The sequence below is a fragment of the Gossypium arboreum genome, chromosome 11 (genome assembly GCF_025698485.1).
Source record: "Gossypium arboreum isolate Shixiya-1 chromosome 11, ASM2569848v2, whole genome shotgun sequence".
Taxonomy (NCBI): domain Eukaryota; kingdom Viridiplantae; phylum Streptophyta; class Magnoliopsida; order Malvales; family Malvaceae; genus Gossypium; species Gossypium arboreum.
The window spans coordinates 7,794,160-7,814,795 of NC_069080.1; the positions used below are offsets into that span (position 1 = coordinate 7,794,160).

Consider the following 20,636-nt stretch of genomic DNA (forward strand, 5'->3'; position numbering starts at 1 on the left):
TACTCAAAAACGGGTCTCCCTTGTTTTATCAAGCCATGACGATGGTTTTTCTTTTTTGAAAAATAATATAAAGGTAGGGGTAAATTAATGAAATATGCTGTTTTTTTTTAAAAAAGTATTTAGGCTATTTTTTTTTATATTTATCGTGATATATTTTTTGGAGGGAGAAATGAAAACGCATCATATAGGACGGAGTATATAAACATAAAAATTTAATAATTTTAAATTAAGTATGTACTTCTCCAAAATTCGATCTTTAACCTGAGTGTATAAACATAAAAGTTTGTTAACAACATAATTAATTAATTAATTAAAATTAAATAATTTAATAAATATTTTTGCCATTTGTAATTGAATGTCGGAGATGTACTTGTCATCCAAACGATTATAATTTATAAGGAATAAAATAAAATCGAACAGAATAGGATTCAGAGAAATATTTAAAATGAAATTATCTAGAGAATTGAGAATTGAGAACTGAGAATTGAGTTTGAATTGAAAAGAACGATGTTTGGAGGGATTTATATAGGAAAAAAAAATGAATGTTGAGGTGTAGCCGTTGGAATTGTGACCATTGGAGAAGTTACTGTTGCCCTGAAAACGCGTTCTATAGGGCACATTTTTATTTCTCTCTCCTAAAAACATGCCATATAAGACGTGTTTTCATTATATTTTTTAAATATAATGAAAGTAATGACCTAAATATTTAAATTAAAATAAAAAGAATATCTCATTAATTTATCCATTAAGTTACCCTATTTGAGAATAAGATTCTAAAATTTAGATTTAAATTATGTAAATTGAATAATAAATTATTTTAAAATGTAATATTTCATTATAATTTTTAAATAAATTGATTAGTTAGATGCCTTAATAATAAATTTAAAATTCTTAAAATATTTTTAGATTTCACATATCCTTGTTTTTATATTTTCTAATAGCCATTAGATTTAATTGCACCAAAATCCTCAAATTATGACCCTCATTTTAAATTAGTCTTCAAATTTCAATATATTCTAATTAAATCCCTAAACTATCTATGCTATATCAATTGCATCCTTTCGTTATTAAAATTGTTAATTTAATTATTAAATGACACATTAAATCATACATAATTGAATTTTAAAAATCTAAAGAAATATAACGTTGTCGCATAATTTTTAAAAGTAAAACCTAAAAAAAAGAGAGTGAACGATAAAACTTACATCAAGTTTGAAAAACCTCAAAACTAAGATTTCTAAAACATCTATTTTTACGATATTCAATTTTTCTTAAAATTTTTATTTTAAATTTTGTCACATAAGATTTGATGTGTCATTTAACAATCAAATTAACAAATTTAGTAACAAAAGGACCTGATTAAGATAAGCTTGATAGTTAGGGATGCAATTAGAACGATTTGAAGACAAAAAGACCTAATTAATATAAGCTTGATAGTTTAGGGATGCAATTAGAACGATTTGAAGTTTAGGGACCAATGTAAAATGAGGGTCATAATATTTGGGATATTTAGTGCAATTAACTATAAATATCATATTGAATCTCAGCTAATTTGTTTGACTTTTTAATAAAAATAATATTATAAAATTAATTAAATACAAATTTGAGATATTTGCCAAAGTTACTTTGGATGGCATCAGACACATTGGTGACACCGATGAACTTTTTTTTTAAAGATTTGACAAGAAAAAAAAGTTGAAAAAGTGAAAAAATATTTTTTTGTAATGTCATTTGATACATTGGTGGTACCAATAAATTAAAATAAAAATTGATAGAAAAAGGAAAATGGCTAAAAGTTATGGTTTCAACACCAGACAATTAGTGTCTCACTTTTTCAACAGTCAAATGTCTCACTTCCAAACTTTTAAATTAGAGGAGAGAAAAAGAAAAAGAGAAGAAACCAATTTTTATTTATTTATTTATAATATAATAAATAGGTATAAATTAAATAAATGAAATACAAACAAAACCATACGTAATTTGGGTGACGCAAATGATTTTATAATTATTCCATATATTTCTACCGAAACACAAGAGTTAAAGTGGTCTACATCGATATTGTTGTTAAGTCTTTTTCATTCTTTGTTTATTAATTATTATTTTCTCTATTTAGAGAAAGATAATATTTAATAATGTTGTTAATTCATTGTAGTTAAAATAATTACAAGTAGAGCTACATTAATCAAAAAATGCTTACAAGAAGTATTTAAAATCACGAAAGAGGCAGATTGGTGTAATGAAAGTGGAATATGTAGTATAACATTTGAATTGGACAAATAACTTGGTAGATGGAGGATTGGATTTTTCTTATGATTCAACAACGAAGGAATATTATCTTACGTATTGATATTTAATGAAAGTTAATTTATGCTTATGCATAAATAGGAAATTATTAAATAAAAGAAAACCCAAACTCATTTATGTATAAGTAGATGGCTGTTACGTATATAGGTAATTAAAAGAAAATGGGCATTCTAACTATTATCTTCTTCTTCATAGCTTTGCCATTTTTCTTTGTTTTCGTTTTCATCATTCTATCTGTTCTTGTCATCAAAATCTTGAGTGGGAAATCCATCAATGACCCGAAATATGCCCCTGTAAAGGGCACTATTTTCGACCAGATCTTTTACTTCGACTATCTCTACGACTACCAAACCCAAGTTGCCAAAAAACTGCACACTTACAGGTTACTTGATTTAGGACGTAGCGAACTCTACACCACTGATACAAGAATCGTAGAGCACATATTGAAAACTAATTTTGAACATTACGGAAAGGGTAAATATACCCATGAAATATTTTCTGACCTTTTTGGAGAAGGGATTTTTGCAGTTGATGGAGATAAGTGGCGGCAGCAGCGGAAGCTTGCCAGCTATGAGTTCTCAGCCAAAGTTCTTAGAGATTTTAGCTGCTCTGTTTTTAAACGAAATGCTTCCAAACTGGTGACAGCAGTCTCAGAGCTATCAATGTCTGGTCAAGTAATTGAATTCCAAGTAAGTCATGCTTTGAAATCTTTCTTTTTACATTAAGTTTGAGTGTTGATTTTACGGGTTTTTTTTTTTTTTTTTTGGTGTGTATGTAGGATATGTTGATGAAATACACTATGGAATCCATAATTAAAGTTGGGTTTGGAGTAGATTTGAATTGCAAGAGTTTATCAAGCAATGAAGATGATGAGGGGAGTACCTTTCTTAAGGCTTTTGATGATGCAACACAGTCGCTCTACTTTCGCTATATTGATCCCTTGTGGAAGCTGAAAAGGGTTCTTAACCTTGGCTCTGAAGCTTCCCTCAAGAGAAACATCAAAGTCATTGATAATTTTATTTACGATGTTCTGAGAACCAAGAAGAAGCAACTAGTATTGAACCCTGATCTTGTGAGTCATATCTTTTTGCGCTAAATTTAGTTTTAAATGTATAGTATTATTGCTAAATGTTTTTTTTTTTCCTTTTTTGGCGATTTTAAGAATGTTAAAGAAGACATACTTTCAAGGTTTTTAGCAGAGAAAGAGAAGAACCCAGAAACGATGAGTGATAAATATCTAAGGGACATAATCTTTAGCTTCATGATTGCCGGTAAAGATACAACTGCCAACACTTTGTGCTGGTTCTTTTACATGCTCTGCAAGAACCCGTTGATACAAGAAAAAGTTGCACAAGAAGTGATAGACTGCACCTGTAGCGGCAGCGGAGAATACCATGCTAATACTGACGATATCTTAGCAACCTTAACTGATGAAACCCTACAAAAAATGCAATATCTTCATGCAGCATTAACTGAGACCTTGCGATTGTACCCTGTAACTCCAATGGTATATAATATCTTATTATTTTGAATGTCTTCTCCCTGGTTCAACTTTTTATTCAACCCATAACATTGGTATAATCTTATTGTACTTACAAGAATGGGAGGTGTGCAATGGAGGATGATATTTTACCAGATGGCCACATAATCAAGAAAGGAGAAGAGATTAACTACTTGGCTTACGCCATGGGTAGAATGCCTTACATTTGGGGTGAAGATGCTGAGATTTTTCGACCGGAAAGATGGCTTAAGAACGGAGTTTTTCAACCCGAATCGCCTTTTAAATTCATATCGTTTCATGTTTGAACCCTTTCTACTCCCTCTTTAATACATATCTTTATATATGTAGTACATAATTTTGGATTTGGGTTTTGCATTGTTTACAGGCGGGTCCTCGAATTTGTTTAGGTAAAGAATTTGCTTATCGACAAATGAAGATATTCACAATCGCACTTCTTCATTTTTTTCGCTTCAAACTAGCGGATGAATCGAAAGATGCAATCTACAAAGTAACATTCACTCTGCATATGAAAGGTGGGCTTCATCTTCGTGCTATTCCCAGGACAACTCAAACCAACTTCACGACATGAGCAATTATAATAGATCCTTGAAAAATGTCCAAAATATATTTTCGTTTCTGCTTCTGGTTCTGTGTACACAGCATAAGAACTGGATTCTGTAAATTTTATTTGCTTTTCTAATAATATAGAAGATGAAACTTGGGTCAAGATCGCAAAATAATACACTTTGATCATTGCTATCTGATAACTAAATTTGAGCCCAGATTGATAATCTTGAAAATGCAGCAGCTAAGGTGTACATGGGCAGAATTTGGCCAATCGTATTCTACTTACTATTATTTATATATGTATATATTAGGATTTCTCACCCTCACCATAATATTTTACTTTTATTCTTTCTCTTCAAAATTTAATCAAATTAATTGAATTAAATCTTGACTTTCATATTTTCAAAGTTTTTATAGAAATTTTACCATTCACTCTCTCTTTGTTTAAGTTTTACTTTACTTTTTAATTTTTACATCATTTTACTTTTATATAAAATTTAAAATTTAAATTATATCATATAAAATTTAATGTATCATTTAATTTTAAATTTTAAGTTTATGTTTGATTTGAAATATATCCATTTTTTTTAACTTAATAGAAGGACAAGATTGCTAATGACAAATCCAATGCACAAGTGTGCAAGATCTGTGTTGACGTCCAACAATGTGACTTCTATCCGTGAACATTTGCCTTCGTAGCAACATTACTTTTTAATGGTATGACAAGTATTCATACAGTCTTTTATATATGTATTTCTTTGGATTTTAATTTCAATTTTGTAACTTGTTTCCTTTGTGGTTTTACAATGATTGGAAGTGGGTGAGCCGCGGATGAGTATTTATTGTTTGTCTATAGACTGTAGGGATGGGAAGGGAGAAGCATTGTGGATTTAAACATTGTCCTTGTAGAATTTCATTAGAAATTATCTAGTTTTAGTCTTATCTAACCGCCCATAAGTGGTGAAATTAGGTTTGACAACTGATTTTCACTAAAATTTTATGATTTTTTTTTCTCAATCAAGAGTAATCCTATTTGAGGGTTGGGTACTCAACTTGATTTGATAGTGGAGTTGAATTTAGATAAGAATTTTGTAATTTCAATTAAATAATAAAAATATTTTTAAATTTAAATTTAATTATAAAATATAGGGATGAACAAAAATTCAATTCGAAAAAATTAAAAAAAATTGAATTTCGAGTTAATCGAATCAAATTATTTTAGTTATCTAAGTCAACGTGAATAAGTAATTCGAGTTTCAAGTTTGAGTTGAGTTGAATTTTACAATTCAAATAACTCAAATAATTCGAATAACATATTAGTGTAAATACCTTTTTGGTCCCTGTCAATTTTGAAAATGAGCAAATTAGTCACTCTCTCAACAAAATTACAAAACATTCAAAATAATTTTAAAAATTCAAAATATTTATGAAAATTACAAAAATTATAGTTTTACAAAATTATAAAAAATTAAAAATCCTAAAAAATATAAAGAAAGTTAAAATATTAAATTAGTTATGCTATAACAATATTTTAATTTGGCATGTTTAATTTTTTATTTTAACTCGAATAATATCATTCGACTCAACTCGAAAAATTTTTGAATCGATTTAGGATGATAAAATAAGATTCGTTAACTCGAAATTTTTTCACTCGATTCAATCAAACGCTCACCCCTAATAAAATATATAAAATATCAATTAAAAATATTATAAAATATTTTAATAATAAAATGAGCTTTTTAAATGAATCACGCCGGCCCAAAATCAGACTTGAATATAAAATATTTTTGAAACCGAGCATTGGCCCGACTTGACCTATGAACAACTCTAGGTAAAATTATAAGCAAATGTTCCAAATCAGATCAAGAGATCAAGCAGTAAATACACTTGTTTAACTCAAGCCCAACCTGTAACACCCCTTAATGCCAAACTGTCGCCGGAACAAGGTTACGAGGCATTACCGGATAATCGAACAATTTACAATTAATATTCAAATAATTATTGAACATATTATATTATAAAATAATTATAAAGTCCCTTAATTGGGCACTTAAAGCCCAAAATACGTATTAGAGGGGAATCAAAACTTGTTCAGGTGCTCTGAGGATTTTTTTTTTTAAAACTCAATATAACTTTTTTATAAATATCTAACTTTCCCTGCAATTTCAAACCGGGACCAATCCAAAACCAATATTTCAACCAATACAATTTCATGTTTAATTGTATTAAAATCATACCTATAACATTTATGTTACCATTAAAAATTAAATTAGAATTTCATTTATCCATTCTAAATTTAACACCAATTATACCATGTATATCATATAAATTTTCATACCATTTCATTAGTTTAAACACCAAAATACCAAATACCATTCTTTACAACAAAAATCATATAGCATTTTAAATTAACCAAATTAACACCTATGTACATTCCACTTTTACCAAAAGAAGAATACATCACCGAGTTTTGTGTTGGAGTCGGAATCGCCTGGATGCTGAACCGAAACTCTGAATACTTATTAACCTGCATACGGAAACAACCGTGCGCTGAGTATTTTATACTCAGTGGTATTACCATAATTCAAATTATAAACATAATAATCATATCATTCAATCATATAACTTTATTTATTTATTTTCTTTTTTTTTTTAACTAAACCAATTCAAACATAAATTTGTCATTCTCAATATATTCATACAATTCAATTTAGTTAATCAACAATTGAAATCATATACATTTATGTTGAGCCATTATCCATCTCATGAACCATTGGTTCATGCTTTCCATTTTTATACTCACATTCAAATCACATTTTTTTTTTAATTCACGTTCCATTTTCACATTTCTTTCAATGGCTCAATCAATTCATTTTATTCAGTTTAACCTTTCCTTTAATTACCGCTATTAACAGACTCAAACTTTAGCGGATACACGAATCCAACCAAATACTCCAGTATGGCACCCAATGCCTCATCAGATAGTTCGAAGTAAATAATTGACACCCAGTGTCTCATCGGCTAAGCCGAAGTAAGTTGTTACCCAGTACCTCATCGAATCTATCCGAAGTAATATAGTGACACCCAGTGTCTCATCGACTTGAGGTCGAAGCATCCCTGAACACTTCTAATCCTATGACATGCCCAACTATATCCGACTCAGCCTGACTAGTTAATAGGGTATTCGATTCACTTTCTCAATTCAATATCACTTTCAATTCATTTACAAACCAATTCAATTTCACTTTTCATTAATATACAATTCTATATCAATACTTATCCATCAATTCAATTTCCTTTTCAATTTCATAATAATACTTGCCTCATAATTTACTTACCATACATATAATTAAAAATTTAACATTTAATAAAAAATAACTTGAATTATAGTAATACAAATCCGGATTTATTCAGTTACTCCTCGATAACTTTTTCCTTTCCTTTCAATGCCGATGCCTCGGGTTCCTTATTAGCTATGAAAATTAAAATAATTTATACTATTAATACATCACTAATTCACAATAAATAATTGAATTTCTATTTAATTCAAACCTTGATTTCAATTTGATCCTAATTAACTCATTTACTTTTATAACTCAATTCATACTTCATTTCTATTCAATTTCCTATCATATTCACCCTAACCATCAAATATTCATAGTAAAACCCTAATCTCAAGTTTCTTTCAATTTAGTCCCTCTAACGTAAAACTTATAGCTTCTTTTACAATTTAATCCCTTAATCAATTCTAACTTGAAATTCATTTAATTAAATCCCTAATTCAACAATTTGTTCAACATGAACCATGCTTAAAAACCTATGAACTTCCAAAACCTCAACTTTATTTCAACAAAACTTTTTTTTAAAGCTTCTAAAACATCAAAATTAAGTAAAAATGGCTTAATTAACTTATCAACCAAAGCTTTAAACCTTAAACATTCAGTTTTTTCTTTTTCCTGCTCTGTTTCGAATGCCTCTGTTTCTTTTTTTCCTTTGTTTCATTTCTTATATATATATACACTAATAATAATAAAAATAAAAATAAAAATAATAATAATAATAATAAAATATCTTTTATTAACAAATATTTATATTATATTTTCACCTTTTAATTAGTTTGTCATATAAAATCTTATATAAAAATTATTTATAATAAATAAATAATAAATATCTATTTTAATAAACAATACATGTATTACAATTGTATTATACATATTATTACACATGAATTTTATCTCCACCCTAAATTTGTCATAATTCAATTTATTTGATGATAATAATAATAATAATAATAATAATAATAATAATAATAATAATAATAATAATAATAAATATCTATTTACTTAAATAAAAAGTAATTAAATATTTATGTTACAATTGTATACATATTATTATTACATTTGTATATTTTATCACCATCCACTTGTCAAAATCATACTATATTTATCATATAAAAATCTAATTATTTTAAATTGATTTAATAAAATTTTATAACTAAATTAAATATTTATATAATCATTGTTTAAGTAAAATCTTAGATTTTTACTCCATTTTGTCGCTTATCTTCCCAAATAGGCTTAGTTGCCTATTTGGTCCTTTTTATATTCCTTTTAATTTATAATTAAACTTTTAACTCTTATTCAATTTAGTCTTTTTTTTCTTATTACTATTAATTAAGCTAAATTCACCTAATTAAAACTTAATTAAGTTCACTACTAGACTCATAATTACTCCTAATAATTATTTACTAATTTGGTTTATTAAGACGGATGCCCGATACTGTACTTTTTCGGTACCTGTGAATCTTGGGTCATTACACAACCTTTATCCCAAAAAGAAACAAACTTTAACCAAACTACCCCACCAATCGTCGCTGGTAGCCACAGTGAGAGAGAAGACCATCCAATATGCCTGAGAGATAGGGAAGTTTCCATGTCTCCAACCAAAAAACCCACCACCAAGGGGAAGTTGAGACCATGACAAGATCAAGTAAAAGGAGCATCGTCATGATTATGGATATCATTGCTATTTATTCGGGTTGACTTGAATAACTCAAATAACTAGGGTTGTTGCCCCATATACTCCTAAATAAACTAGAAGTTTATTTTTTTAGTTGAAATAAACTTCTACAATTCAACAAGAGTTCTACCTCCACTTTCTATAAATAGATTGAACCAGTAGGGCTATTTGCACAATTTTAAGATATTGTTGCTTTGTTCGAAAATAGATAGAGATTTATTCTCAACTATTAACCAGAATAATAATTTCTGTCAGTTTCTATTTAAGAAGAGATTTTCCGTTTTCACATCTAAATAAACAAAACTACTTTTAGTTCTGTATTTTGATTCGAATCATTTGAGCCCACACTCAAAACAATTCATGCTACGAGAATAGCGGAGAAGGTTGTTTGGTTGGAAGCCAAGAATGATAAGAATCTGTCTATCGAAAAACACAAGTACGGATTCAGTTTAGGGTTTATTTGTTATAAATATCACAAATAGGTTCAATTTTTAAAATTTTAATTTTTGGCTGTATAAGAAAATCGTTTTCAAATCAAATTATTTTCAACATCCTTTTATTTCTCCCATTTTTTATTCAACCAAGCATGCCTAATAGGAAAAGACTTGTAGAATTTAAATATTGTTGCTGGAGAATTTCATTAGAAATTATATATGGTTTTAGACTTGTCTTATTATCCAAATCAGTAATAAAATCAAGTTTCACAATTGGTTTTAAAAATTTAAGTTTAAGATATCATTGTTATTACAATAATCTAAAGATTATAAGTTTCAATGTGTTTAAATGTATAATATCTTTCAATTTAATTGTCAATATATATAGATATATTTATCTTTCAATTTAAAAATTGTAAACATTATATATAGTTCCAACATTATAAATAGAAATATACATTTTGGAGTTATTTTTGTATAGGATACTTTATACATATCCTCACCAACCTTTCATAAATTTTTATTTTGGGCATAAAAGGAAGTTTATATTTTAGATGTTATTGGTAAAAACTATTTTCATTGTGGTCACTCGTTGTTAATTCAATATTATTTTGCAATTATTTTAATCATTTAAACTTAATAAATTTTCATTTTGGAAGGAATTGAGCAACTCAGTTGTAACGATGAAACCTAAGCTTTTCTCTATAAATGTACAACAATATTGAATTAATAGCGAGTGACTAAAATGAATACTATATTTAACAACAATGCCTAAAATGCAAACTTTTTTTTTAATGCTCGAAATGAAAATTTATGAAAGTTAAGTGACCAACTTTGTAGTTTACCAATCAACAGGTGTGAATCTAGGGGGAGGCAGGGGCCCCGATCCCCCTAAAATGTAAAATTACTATTTAGGCCCTTGATATTTTTTAAAAATTTTAAACTAGTAAAGGTAAAATTACACTTTGGCCCGCCCTAAAATTATAAAAATTCAATTTAATCTTTAAAAATTATAAAGATATAGACCATAAAAAATTAAAATTTCATCCGGCCCCTTACAAAATTGTTTTGGCTTCGCCCTTGCCCATCAAAAGACCGATCTTTTTGTTTTAAAAATAGATGTCTTTGACATCCAACTATAGCACTGAATAACTAATTTTTTGAATGGTAGTTCCAAAATCGTAACACCCTCGCCCGCATGTCGACACGGACGGGTTCGAGGTGCTACTCGATTACTAACACTTTCATACTAAAGCAGGCCATGAAATCTCAAATAATTAAAAACTTTTATTTTCACATACAATCTGTCCTATATACGGGCTTACGAGGCCCAAAACATACATCCGGAGTGGTTCGGGACCCAACCGAGAACTCATGAAAAACTTAGAAAATCTCTTGCATCAAGGCTTCATACGCCCGTGTGGGTATAGAGCACACGCCCGTGTCCCAAACCCGTGTCCAAAAACCTGGACAAATACAAGGCTATTTTCCAAGCCATTTTGTCACACTCACAATAGATACACGCATACTTATACAATAACATACAACATGACAAAATTAGGTACTTAAACATTCCTAACATGTCATGATTATGGCAATTTCACATGCAATAGATATCATAGATTTTACTCACATTTTTACCACATTCATACTATAATCATTATAAACTCATCACATAATACCATACCACATGCATGCATAATTAAAATAGATTTACAACCCCATAATCAAAATAGGCCAACACATATGGTTAAAGCCATATCACATACTCTAATATTTAAACTCCTATACATGCCATAGGCTCAAAGTACTTGAAATCACTATACCAATAGCGTTAGCTTGACAGTGTGATAATATCCCTGACGGCCTCCAACCCGAGCTAACCTAGAAACTCTAGAAAACATGGGAAAGAAGAGGGGGGGTAAGCTTTCGCTTAGTAAGTTCATATGAAAACAATAAGCACTCATTAACTTGTTTTATCAATGTTTACAACATATTCTCAAGTTCACTACAAGCTGTCTTTCTGAGCAACGGTCACTAAATTATTTATATCTGGAGTTACGAAACTCCGAATTAAGTTCCGTTAATTTTACCTGAAACTATACTTATTTTCCTTTCTTTCATAAAATTTTCAGAATTTTTGGTTAAGCCGAATAGTACAGTTTATTCCTCAAAGTTACCCCTGATTTACTATCTGACAGTTCCGACCCTTCTGTACTAAAGTTCAATTATCTTATAGTACAAGACTCGAATAATGTTCTCGTCTATTTCTCTTGAAACTAGACTCATATGTCTACTTACTAATTTTTTTCTAGAATTTTTGGTTGGGCCAATTAGTACAGTTTATTAGTTAAAATCTCCCCTGTTTCAGGGTATGACCACTCTAACCCCTGTGCACTACAAACCGAATTTCTCCCTGTACAAAATTCCAACGACCATGGCGTTTATTTCCCCTAAAAACAGACTCAATAAGGAATCCATGCATGTAAGGTATGACTCTTAATAATTTTTTCAAAATTTTTGGTGAATTTATAAAGTCAGAACAGGGGATCTCGAATTCATTCAGATCCTGTTTCACAAGAATTCAAATATCACACAATATGGAATTCTTTTTCTTTCCCTGTTTCTTTTATGTGAAAATAGACTCATTAAGCTTTAATCTCATATTTTATTCTGCCTCTAACTCATTTTTCACTATTTTTAGTGTATTTTGAAAGTTACACTACTGCAGTAACTCAAATCTGTTAAAGCTAAATTACTCATTCATGATCATTGTTCACAAAATTAATACAACATCGTTTGTATAATCATCACCGAGACATTCATATCACATTTTCATTTATCATCTTACCATATTGTTGTTATGTCGAGTTTTCAACCCGAGGGTTAAGTACATACCTGTTCAAAGTATCCATTTCACAACATTTACCAATACGTCCCTTTCATCTTGAGTATTCCTCCATTTGAGTAGAATTTTACCCGTTGAACACATCGGAATATAATTCGGATACATGGAAAGTTTGCACATAAGTGTCACATATGTAGCCAAGCTACCATGTATCCCGCCCATAAGTGAACTCGGACTCAACTCAACGAGTTCGGGCGTTCGCATCCATAAGTGAACTCGGACTCAACTCAACGAGCTCGGATGCCTAGTTACATCTCACGAACTCGGACTCAACTCAACGAGTTCGAACATTCGCATCCATAAGTGAACTCGGACTCAACTCAATGAGTTCGGATGCTCAACCATCCTAGTGACATGTCACTTGTATTCTAATCTATTCCTAAGGTTCAAACGGGATTTTCCTTGAACATATATCCTTGCCATCTTCCGTAAAATACCGAAACCAATACTCGGTAGCACTTTATATTTAACAGATAATACACATAACTTGCATTTTATTCGAAAATAACCACAAAGCATATATTTCATGATAAAAATCAGCATATCATATATTTAACATCAATAACTTAAAAATAACAATTATGCTACATTATTTACACATGAACTTACCTCGATACCACAAAGGTGAAAAAAAAGACGTAATTATCCCTTAATCGATTTCTTTCCGTTTTAGGTCCAAATATCGATTTTCATCATCTAAAATATCACATTCAACTTATTAAAACAATGTACTGATCAAATTAGTCCATTGACACACTTGGGCAATTTTTACAATTTTGCCCCTATATTTTGCCAAAATTACCAAATTACCCCTAGGCTCGTAAAATAATTTTTATCACATTTCTTTACTCCTTGAGTCTAGATGAACCATTTTCATAACTATAACAACTCATAATTTCAACTATTTCACACATTTACAACTCATTTTACAACTTAGCAATCTAGCCCTTTTTAAGGTGTTTTCATGCAATTTCTTTCACAAAAGTTGTTTATTAGACAACTAGGACTCATAATCTTCCATAAAAACACAGCAAACAACATATTTACTCTCATGGTAAAACCCTAGACTCTTCATCATTTTTTAAAATAGATCCCTCATATGAAAGCTCATGCTTTAGGGGTTCCAAAAATGTAAAAATCATCAAGCAAAGACATTAAAATCACTTACAAGCAAGGGAAATATGTTGCTGAATTTTCCAGCTTCAAAGCCCTTTCTTTGCTGCGTATTTCGGTGAAGGAGAAGAGAAAAATGATAGCTTTTTCTTTTTGATTTGTTAATAATAAAACTAGTCAAAATTGGTGACCAAATTTCACCTAATTTTGACTTTTCAACAATTTTGTCTCCCATGGCCATCACACTTTCAATGGCCTAATTTCACTTTAAAGACCCCCAATTTAAGATACAAGGCAATTTAACACCTTTAGGTATTAAAACACAACTTTTACCTTTTACGCGATTTAGTCCTTTTTCGAAATTGGACTAGAAATTGCTAAAATTAACTTACCAAAATTTACATGCACTTATAAAATTATATTATAACACATAAATTAATACTAAAATAATTTTCTCTGGCCTCGAAATAGTGGTCCCGAAACCACTGTTCCGACTAGGCCCAAAATTGGGCTGTTACAAAAACGTACTTCTACGTTAAAAAAATGTTTGGAAAAAGAAAGGATATTGGGCGGCCTTGAAAGCTTTTTCATTAGCCAAATCTCTTTCTACGAGGAATTCAAAAAGTTGAATTGGTTTAACTCGAATAGGAGGTTTTACTTTTTTGAATTTTTGAATATCTTTTTTTTCATTTTCAGGAGGAAGGGGGCCTGAAATGAAAAAAAAAGGGGGTAAGCTACTAAGGCCACTAAACTATTAGTAAATTTACGTTTTGATCACTCCAAAAATTTTCAAAATGGTCACTGAGCAATTCAAAAGTTTTTATTTAAGTTACCGAGATGTTAAAATCGCTATTATATGACTTTTATTTGCACCGCCTGCACTAATTGAAAGCTCTTATTCTTCTTCTCTTCTACAATTCAGTTTTTCATGAAATAGTTTTGAATGTAACGAATTTGCAAATTAAAATTCAAATAATTTTCTTCTCTAATCTCTGACACTGAACGTCAGATTGACTTGGATCTAAGATATGTTCTTCTATTCATTGATAGGTATTAATCTACTATATTGATGATTGAATCGTCGCTTAGGGATTGCTAGTCAAATTTAAAAAAAAAAACTTAAAGAACCCAATAACTTAAATAAAAAAATTCAAATAGTTCAAAAACTTAAATAATTTAATAACTACGTCATAATTTTTTAAAATTGAACGATGAAAAGATAAACTTAGTTTACCAATAAAAAAAACCCCAAAAGAATTTGAGTGTTGGACACAGACAATCAATCTGTCACGACAGTTGCAAGTTATCGTAGACATAACCAAATGAGACAAAAAACAAGAAATTAGCTTCAATAATATCCGCCGTGAAATAATAAAATTAGTAGTGATAGTGTGAGCCTCAAACATACTGTCCTTGAAGCATAAAAGAGAACATTTATGGGAAGTGCTTCCCTCATCTTGTTCCATCCCCATGGATTTCTCCTACTCATTTACCTTTACAGCTTTGGTTCTGCTCCTCTCCCTAATCTCCCTCACCTTCTTCACTGCGAAATTGAAACAAAAACAGACAAAGAACAAGTACCACCCCGTTGCCGGCACGATTATTAACCTGCTACTCAACTTTAATAGATTGCATCATTATATGGCTCATCTTGCAGCCAAGTATCGGACCTACAGGCTACTTTCTCCTTACAGGAGTGAGATTCATACCTCGGAACCTGCCAACGTTGAATATATACTCAAAACCAACTTCGATAATTATGGCAAGGTCTTTCCCTGCTCATCCAAAACACGCAGAATAATTTGTTGGCTTGAATTTAGGAATACCCAGATTTAGATGGGGAAAAAGCTTTTTAATCTAGTCAGTATTAATAATGTCAGTTATAGTTTCACTTTGATGAGTAGCTCGTAAAATGATATGGCTTTTGATAACAATATGGGTACCCAAAAGGGGCAGAGTGGTGTTTTAAATGACAGGTTTCTGGTTTTTCAATTGGTGTGCAGGGTGAGTATAATCACAGCCTGCTAAGGGATTTTTTTGGTGAGGGAATTTTCACAGTGGATGGGGATAAATGGCGTCAACAGAGGAAGGCATCAAGCTATGAATTCTCAACAAAGGTGTTGAGAGATTTCAGCAGTGTTGTCTTTCGGAAAAATGTGGCACGACTTGCCAATATAGTGTCTGAGGCAGCTAATTCCAATGAGACAATGGATATGCAAGTAAGTTCACCTAATGGAAATGTTTGGGTGATATATAAAATCAAAACTGTTACTTAACGCAATGTTATGCAGGACTTGTTTATGAAATCGACTTTGGATTCAATATTCAAAGTTGCATTTGGGGTTGAACTAGACAGCATGTGTGGATCCAATGTAGAAGGCAAGGAGTTTGCAACTGCTTTTGATAATGCAAGTGTTTTGGTCGTTTACCGATACGTTGATCTCTTTTGGAAGATCAAGAGATATCTTAACATCGGATCGGAAGCTGCATTAAAGAGAAATATAAAAGTGGTTGACAATTTTGTGTTTAAGCTGATCCATAACAAGATTGAGCAACTACGCGACTCCAAGGACGATTCGGCTGTAGTAAGTAAAAAATAGAGCTACTTGAGCTTTTTATATGAAGAATTGAAGTAGAATTCTGAACTGATCTGTATTTCTATGGGATTCTGCAGATAAAAAAGGAAGACATTTTAACTAGATACCTCCAATTGAATGACACTGACCCAAAATACTTGAGAGATACAATTATTAACTTCACAGGTGCTGGAAAAGACACAACAGCGTCCACTCTGTCGTGGTTTATATACATGCTTTGCAAACATCCTGATGTTCAAGAAAAGGTTGCCGTGGAAGTGAAGGAAGCAACAAAATCAATGGAGGTTAAAGATGTTGATGAATTCGCTGCTAGCCTGAGAGAAGAGGCTTTAGAAAAAATGCACTATCTTCATGCAGCTATAACTGAAACTATAAGGCTCTACCCGGCAGTTCCTATGGTAAGGAAAGTTGCCATGAATCTTGAATTCTCTTACTGAAATTTCCTTAATTCATTTATAGAAAAATTTATTTGTGAATCACTTCAATTGCAGGATGGAAAGATATGTTTCTCTGATGATACTCTGCCAGATGGTTTTAGTGTGAGGAAAGATGATTTGATTGTTTATCAACCTTATGCAATGGGTAGAATGAAGTTCATTTGGGGTGATGATGCAGAGGAGTTCAGACCCGAGAGATGGCTCGACAAGAACGGCATGTTCCGATCAGAAAGCCCCTTCAAGTTTACAGCTTTCCAGGTATGAAAATTCCTGAATATTGTTTCACTGGTGTGATTTTACGGTTGATCTTTGTTTTCGATTAACAGGCAGGGCCTCGAGTGTGTCTGGGTAAGGACTTTGCCTATAGACAGATGAAGATTTTCTCAGCTGTTCTTCTCCGCTGCTTCGTATTCAAATTGAGTGATGAGAATAGAGAAGTGACATACAGGACGATGATCAATCTTCATATAGACGGGGGCCTTCACGTTCGTGCATTTCACCGATGTCGGACTTAAAACCAGGTCCTTGCTTCTTGTTCGACCAAGGGTTTCATCTACTAACCGGCTCGGTTCATTGTACCTAGCAATTCCACACTTTAAATATATCTATACCACGTGAAACCTGAACCTTCTCTGTCCGAAGAAAATGAGTTCAGGGAAGTGCTAAATAAATTGTTAAGTGAACAGCATGCAATTGCATCCAAATAAACTGTTAGGGATCATTCAGTATAAACAACGGATAAGAAAAAGTAGAAATACACAAATATTTGTGTAGAAAATCATTAAGAAAGGAAAAATCATGGGTAAAAGAGACTTCGACTTTTTACTAAATAAGTAAACAAACAAAAATACAATAGGAAAAAAATAAATCTAAATGTAGTAAACGTATAAATTCTCATAGAGTAAACTCAAAAAGAGTACAAAATTCTTTCCATAGTTATCACGAAAACTCTCATCAAAATTCATCTGCAACTATATCTTGTAGTCCTTAAAGAAAAGTCCTTTCTAATTGACATATCAAAACAAACATACAATAGCTGTACAAGCCCAATTTTGGGCCCAAATAAACATAACCTAACTACCCAATTAAAACTTAATACAAACCCAAAACCCTTAACCCAAAACTTAGCCCAAAACACTAACCCAACCCCAAAAAAAAATCAGGAAAAGAAAACCCTAATCCCACCTACTCCACCACCCTTGTTGGCCACCCACCTTGGCCACCTACACCACTATGCCACCACTCCACTTGCACTTACAAAAGGAAGAGAAAAGAAAGATAATATAAAATAAATCATGTAACAAGGCTATAAAAGCCATCAAAACACAACGTAAAAGACCTTTTTTTTTCTTTATCAATACAAAGGAGAGGAGAAAAGAATTGTATTTTTGAAAGGCTTTTTTGATACAAAAAAAGAAGAAGAGAAGAATGTCAAAGCAAAAGGTTTGCAAGCAAATCTGAAATAAAAAAGCGAGTATTGAAGAAGAAAAGATTCAAGCAGCGTTAAGGTTTTATTTTTTTTCCTTTTATTTTCACTTTTTTTGTACATATAAACATTTTCTTTTTTTCTTTTCTTTCAAAATAGTATACATATATTTAGATATAAAATAAAAAAAAACAAAAATAATACATTTTTAAATTCGCCACCTACTTAGAATTAATTATGCAACATCAAAAGGCAATGAGGCAGTATTGCCGATCGGCCTTCTCGATCTTGTGGGACCATGGCGGAATGGGAAAGAGGAGAGAGTTGAGAGCTTTGTTTTATTTTTATTTTATTTTATTATTTTACTATTATTTATATTATTATTATTATTTCTCATGTATATATTATTATTTATATTATTATTATATTATATATACGTCTCCATATTTATTTATATTATTACTATCATTATTGTTATTTCTATTATTTTTATTTCTAACTACTATTATTATATATATATATATGTATTATTGTTTGTATTATTATTATTATTATTATCACCCTATTGTTATTACTTTACTTTTGTATTCTAATATATTATTAATATTACTTATATTTTCATTATTTTTGCTATTACTATTATTATTATATATTAGTGTATATTTTATGTATATATATATTTTTATATATAGTATTATTATTTACTTTACTTTAATATTATTATTATTATCATTATATCTAACCCAATAATAATTCTTTCATAAAGTAATATTCGTATTTGGTAATTCGAGATAATCGTGCCTAACTTCTTTGGGTTTGATTTTCTCCTTTAACCTAAATAACGGAATACTCTTTTTGGAAAAAAACGGGAATCGACTTAGATTTTTGGAAATAAAAACGAATAGAGGAGTCGCCACTAATCTTTTTTGATGAGGTGTGATCGGATCACCTTAAATTAATCATTTTAATAAAAGTTAAGATTTACTAAAACGATAATTTTTGGTCTACGAAAATCAGAAAATGAGTTCGGGAGTCGGTTACGCACGAGGAAGGATTAGCACCCTCGATACGCCCAAAATTGGTACCTAGTTGATTAATTAGTGTCTTAGTGTCGAAAATTTGAAAACTTGAAAGAATTTAAAATACGATCCCTCTTTGTAAAGAAAATGCTCAAATGTTAAAGACCTTCTCGTCTCACAATATAAATGTCACATCCAGTAAGTTAGGACACGACATCTTAAATTTTCGAGAGCGGGCTTGCCTTTTATATAAAAATTCGTGTATTTCAAAAGGTTATTCAGTTAGTTAAGGTGAACGAAGAAAATCGAAACCCGGTAAGTTAGGGCACGTTTCCTCGAATTTCCGAACACCGAATATTGCCTTTACTTGCAAAAATCTTATTTCGAGGTAACAAAATGCCATACCCGGTAAGTTAGGGCACAACACCTCGTATCTCCGAGAATAAGCATTTTTCAAAACTCATGTCGCAATTTAAAAGAGCATTCCGTTATTTAGGTTAAAGGAGAAAAATCGAAACCCAGTAAGTTAGGGCATGATTGTCTCCAATTACCAAATACGGAATATTACTTTTATGAAAGAATTATTATTGGGTTAGATATAATGATAATAATAATAATATTAAAGTAAAGTAAATAATAATACTATATATAAAAATATATATATACATAAAATATACACTAATATATAATAATAATAGTAATAGCAAAAATAATGAAAATATAAGTAATATTAATAATATATTAGAATACAAAAGTAAAGTAATAACAATAAGGGTGATAATAATAATAATAATAATAATAATAATACAAACAATAATACATATATATATAATAATAGTAGTCGAAATAAAAATAATAGAAGTAACAATAATGATAGTAATAATATAAAAAAATGGAGAGGTATATATAATATAATAATAATATAAATAATAATATGTACATGAGAAATAATAATAATATAAATAATAGTAAAAATAATAAAATAAAAAATAAAACAAAGCTCTCAACTCTCTCCTCTTTCCCCATTCCGCCATGGTCCCACAAGACTAAAGGGGCGTCGGACCGGTAGCAGTCATTGCCTTTTATTATCGTCATTACCACCGTCTTGTGATGGCTGAAATTTAAAAATTTATTATTTTTGTTTTTTTTTATTTTATATCTAAATATATGTATACTATTTTGAAAGAAAAGAAAAAAAAGAAAAATGTTTATATGTACAAAAAGTGAAAATAAAAGGAAAAAGAAATAAAAACCTTACGCGTTTGAATCTTTTCTTCTTCAATACTCGCTTTTTTTATTTCAGATTTGCTT

The 20,636-nt window shown here is 30.2% G+C and overlaps 2 protein-coding genes and 1 long non-coding RNA gene across 3 annotated transcripts; 2 read left to right on the forward strand and 1 right to left on the reverse strand.

Annotated features, from left to right (window-relative positions):
• The first annotated feature begins 2,416 nt into the window (after nucleotides 1-2,416).
• On the forward strand, nucleotides 2,417-4,532 carry LOC108459710 (cytochrome P450 704C1-like). Its single transcript, XM_017759110.2, has 5 exons — nucleotides 2,417-2,993; nucleotides 3,083-3,376; nucleotides 3,467-3,811; nucleotides 3,904-4,104; nucleotides 4,191-4,532. Exons 1-5 carry the CDS (start codon nucleotides 2,466-2,468, stop codon nucleotides 4,392-4,394), a joined length of 1,572 nt encoding a protein of 523 aa, XP_017614599.1. The 5' UTR covers nucleotides 2,417-2,465; the 3' UTR covers nucleotides 4,395-4,532.
• Nucleotides 4,533-11,459: 6,927 nt separating this feature from the next.
• LOC128284236 (uncharacterized) lies at nucleotides 11,460-14,039 on the reverse strand. The gene is made up of 2 exons (XR_008274614.1): nucleotides 13,902-14,039; nucleotides 11,460-11,718 (listed from the first exon to the last, which is right to left on the reverse strand). It is a non-coding gene; the product is annotated as an uncharacterized LOC128284236 (long non-coding RNA).
• Nucleotides 14,040-15,234: 1,195 nt separating this feature from the next.
• On the forward strand, nucleotides 15,235-17,615 carry LOC108459081 (cytochrome P450 704C1-like). The gene is made up of 6 exons (XM_017758446.2): nucleotides 15,235-15,613; nucleotides 15,850-16,065; nucleotides 16,138-16,431; nucleotides 16,521-16,841; nucleotides 16,935-17,138; nucleotides 17,207-17,615. Exons 1-6 carry the CDS (start codon nucleotides 15,317-15,319, stop codon nucleotides 17,393-17,395), a joined length of 1,521 nt encoding a protein of 506 aa, XP_017613935.1. The 5' UTR covers nucleotides 15,235-15,316; the 3' UTR covers nucleotides 17,396-17,615.
• Nucleotides 17,616-20,636: the final 3,021 nt, after the last annotated feature.

Coding starts and splice junctions, on each gene's coding strand:
- LOC108459710 (XM_017759110.2), top strand. CDS start 2,466: ATGGGCATTCTAACTATTATCTTCTTCTTCATAGCTTTGCCATTTTTC. Junction 2,994..3,082: donor GTCAAGTAATTGAATTCCAA/GTAAGTCATGCT, acceptor GTGTGTATGTAG/GATATGTTGATGAAATACAC. Junction 4,105..4,190: donor TTAAATTCATATCGTTTCAT/GTTTGAACCCTT, acceptor CATTGTTTACAG/GCGGGTCCTCGAATTTGTTT.
- LOC108459081 (XM_017758446.2), top strand. CDS start 15,317: ATGGATTTCTCCTACTCATTTACCTTTACAGCTTTGGTTCTGCTCCTC. Junction 15,614..15,849: donor ACTTCGATAATTATGGCAAG/GTCTTTCCCTGC, acceptor ATTGGTGTGCAG/GGTGAGTATAATCACAGCCT. Junction 16,432..16,520: donor CCAAGGACGATTCGGCTGTA/GTAAGTAAAAAA, acceptor GGGATTCTGCAG/ATAAAAAAGGAAGACATTTT.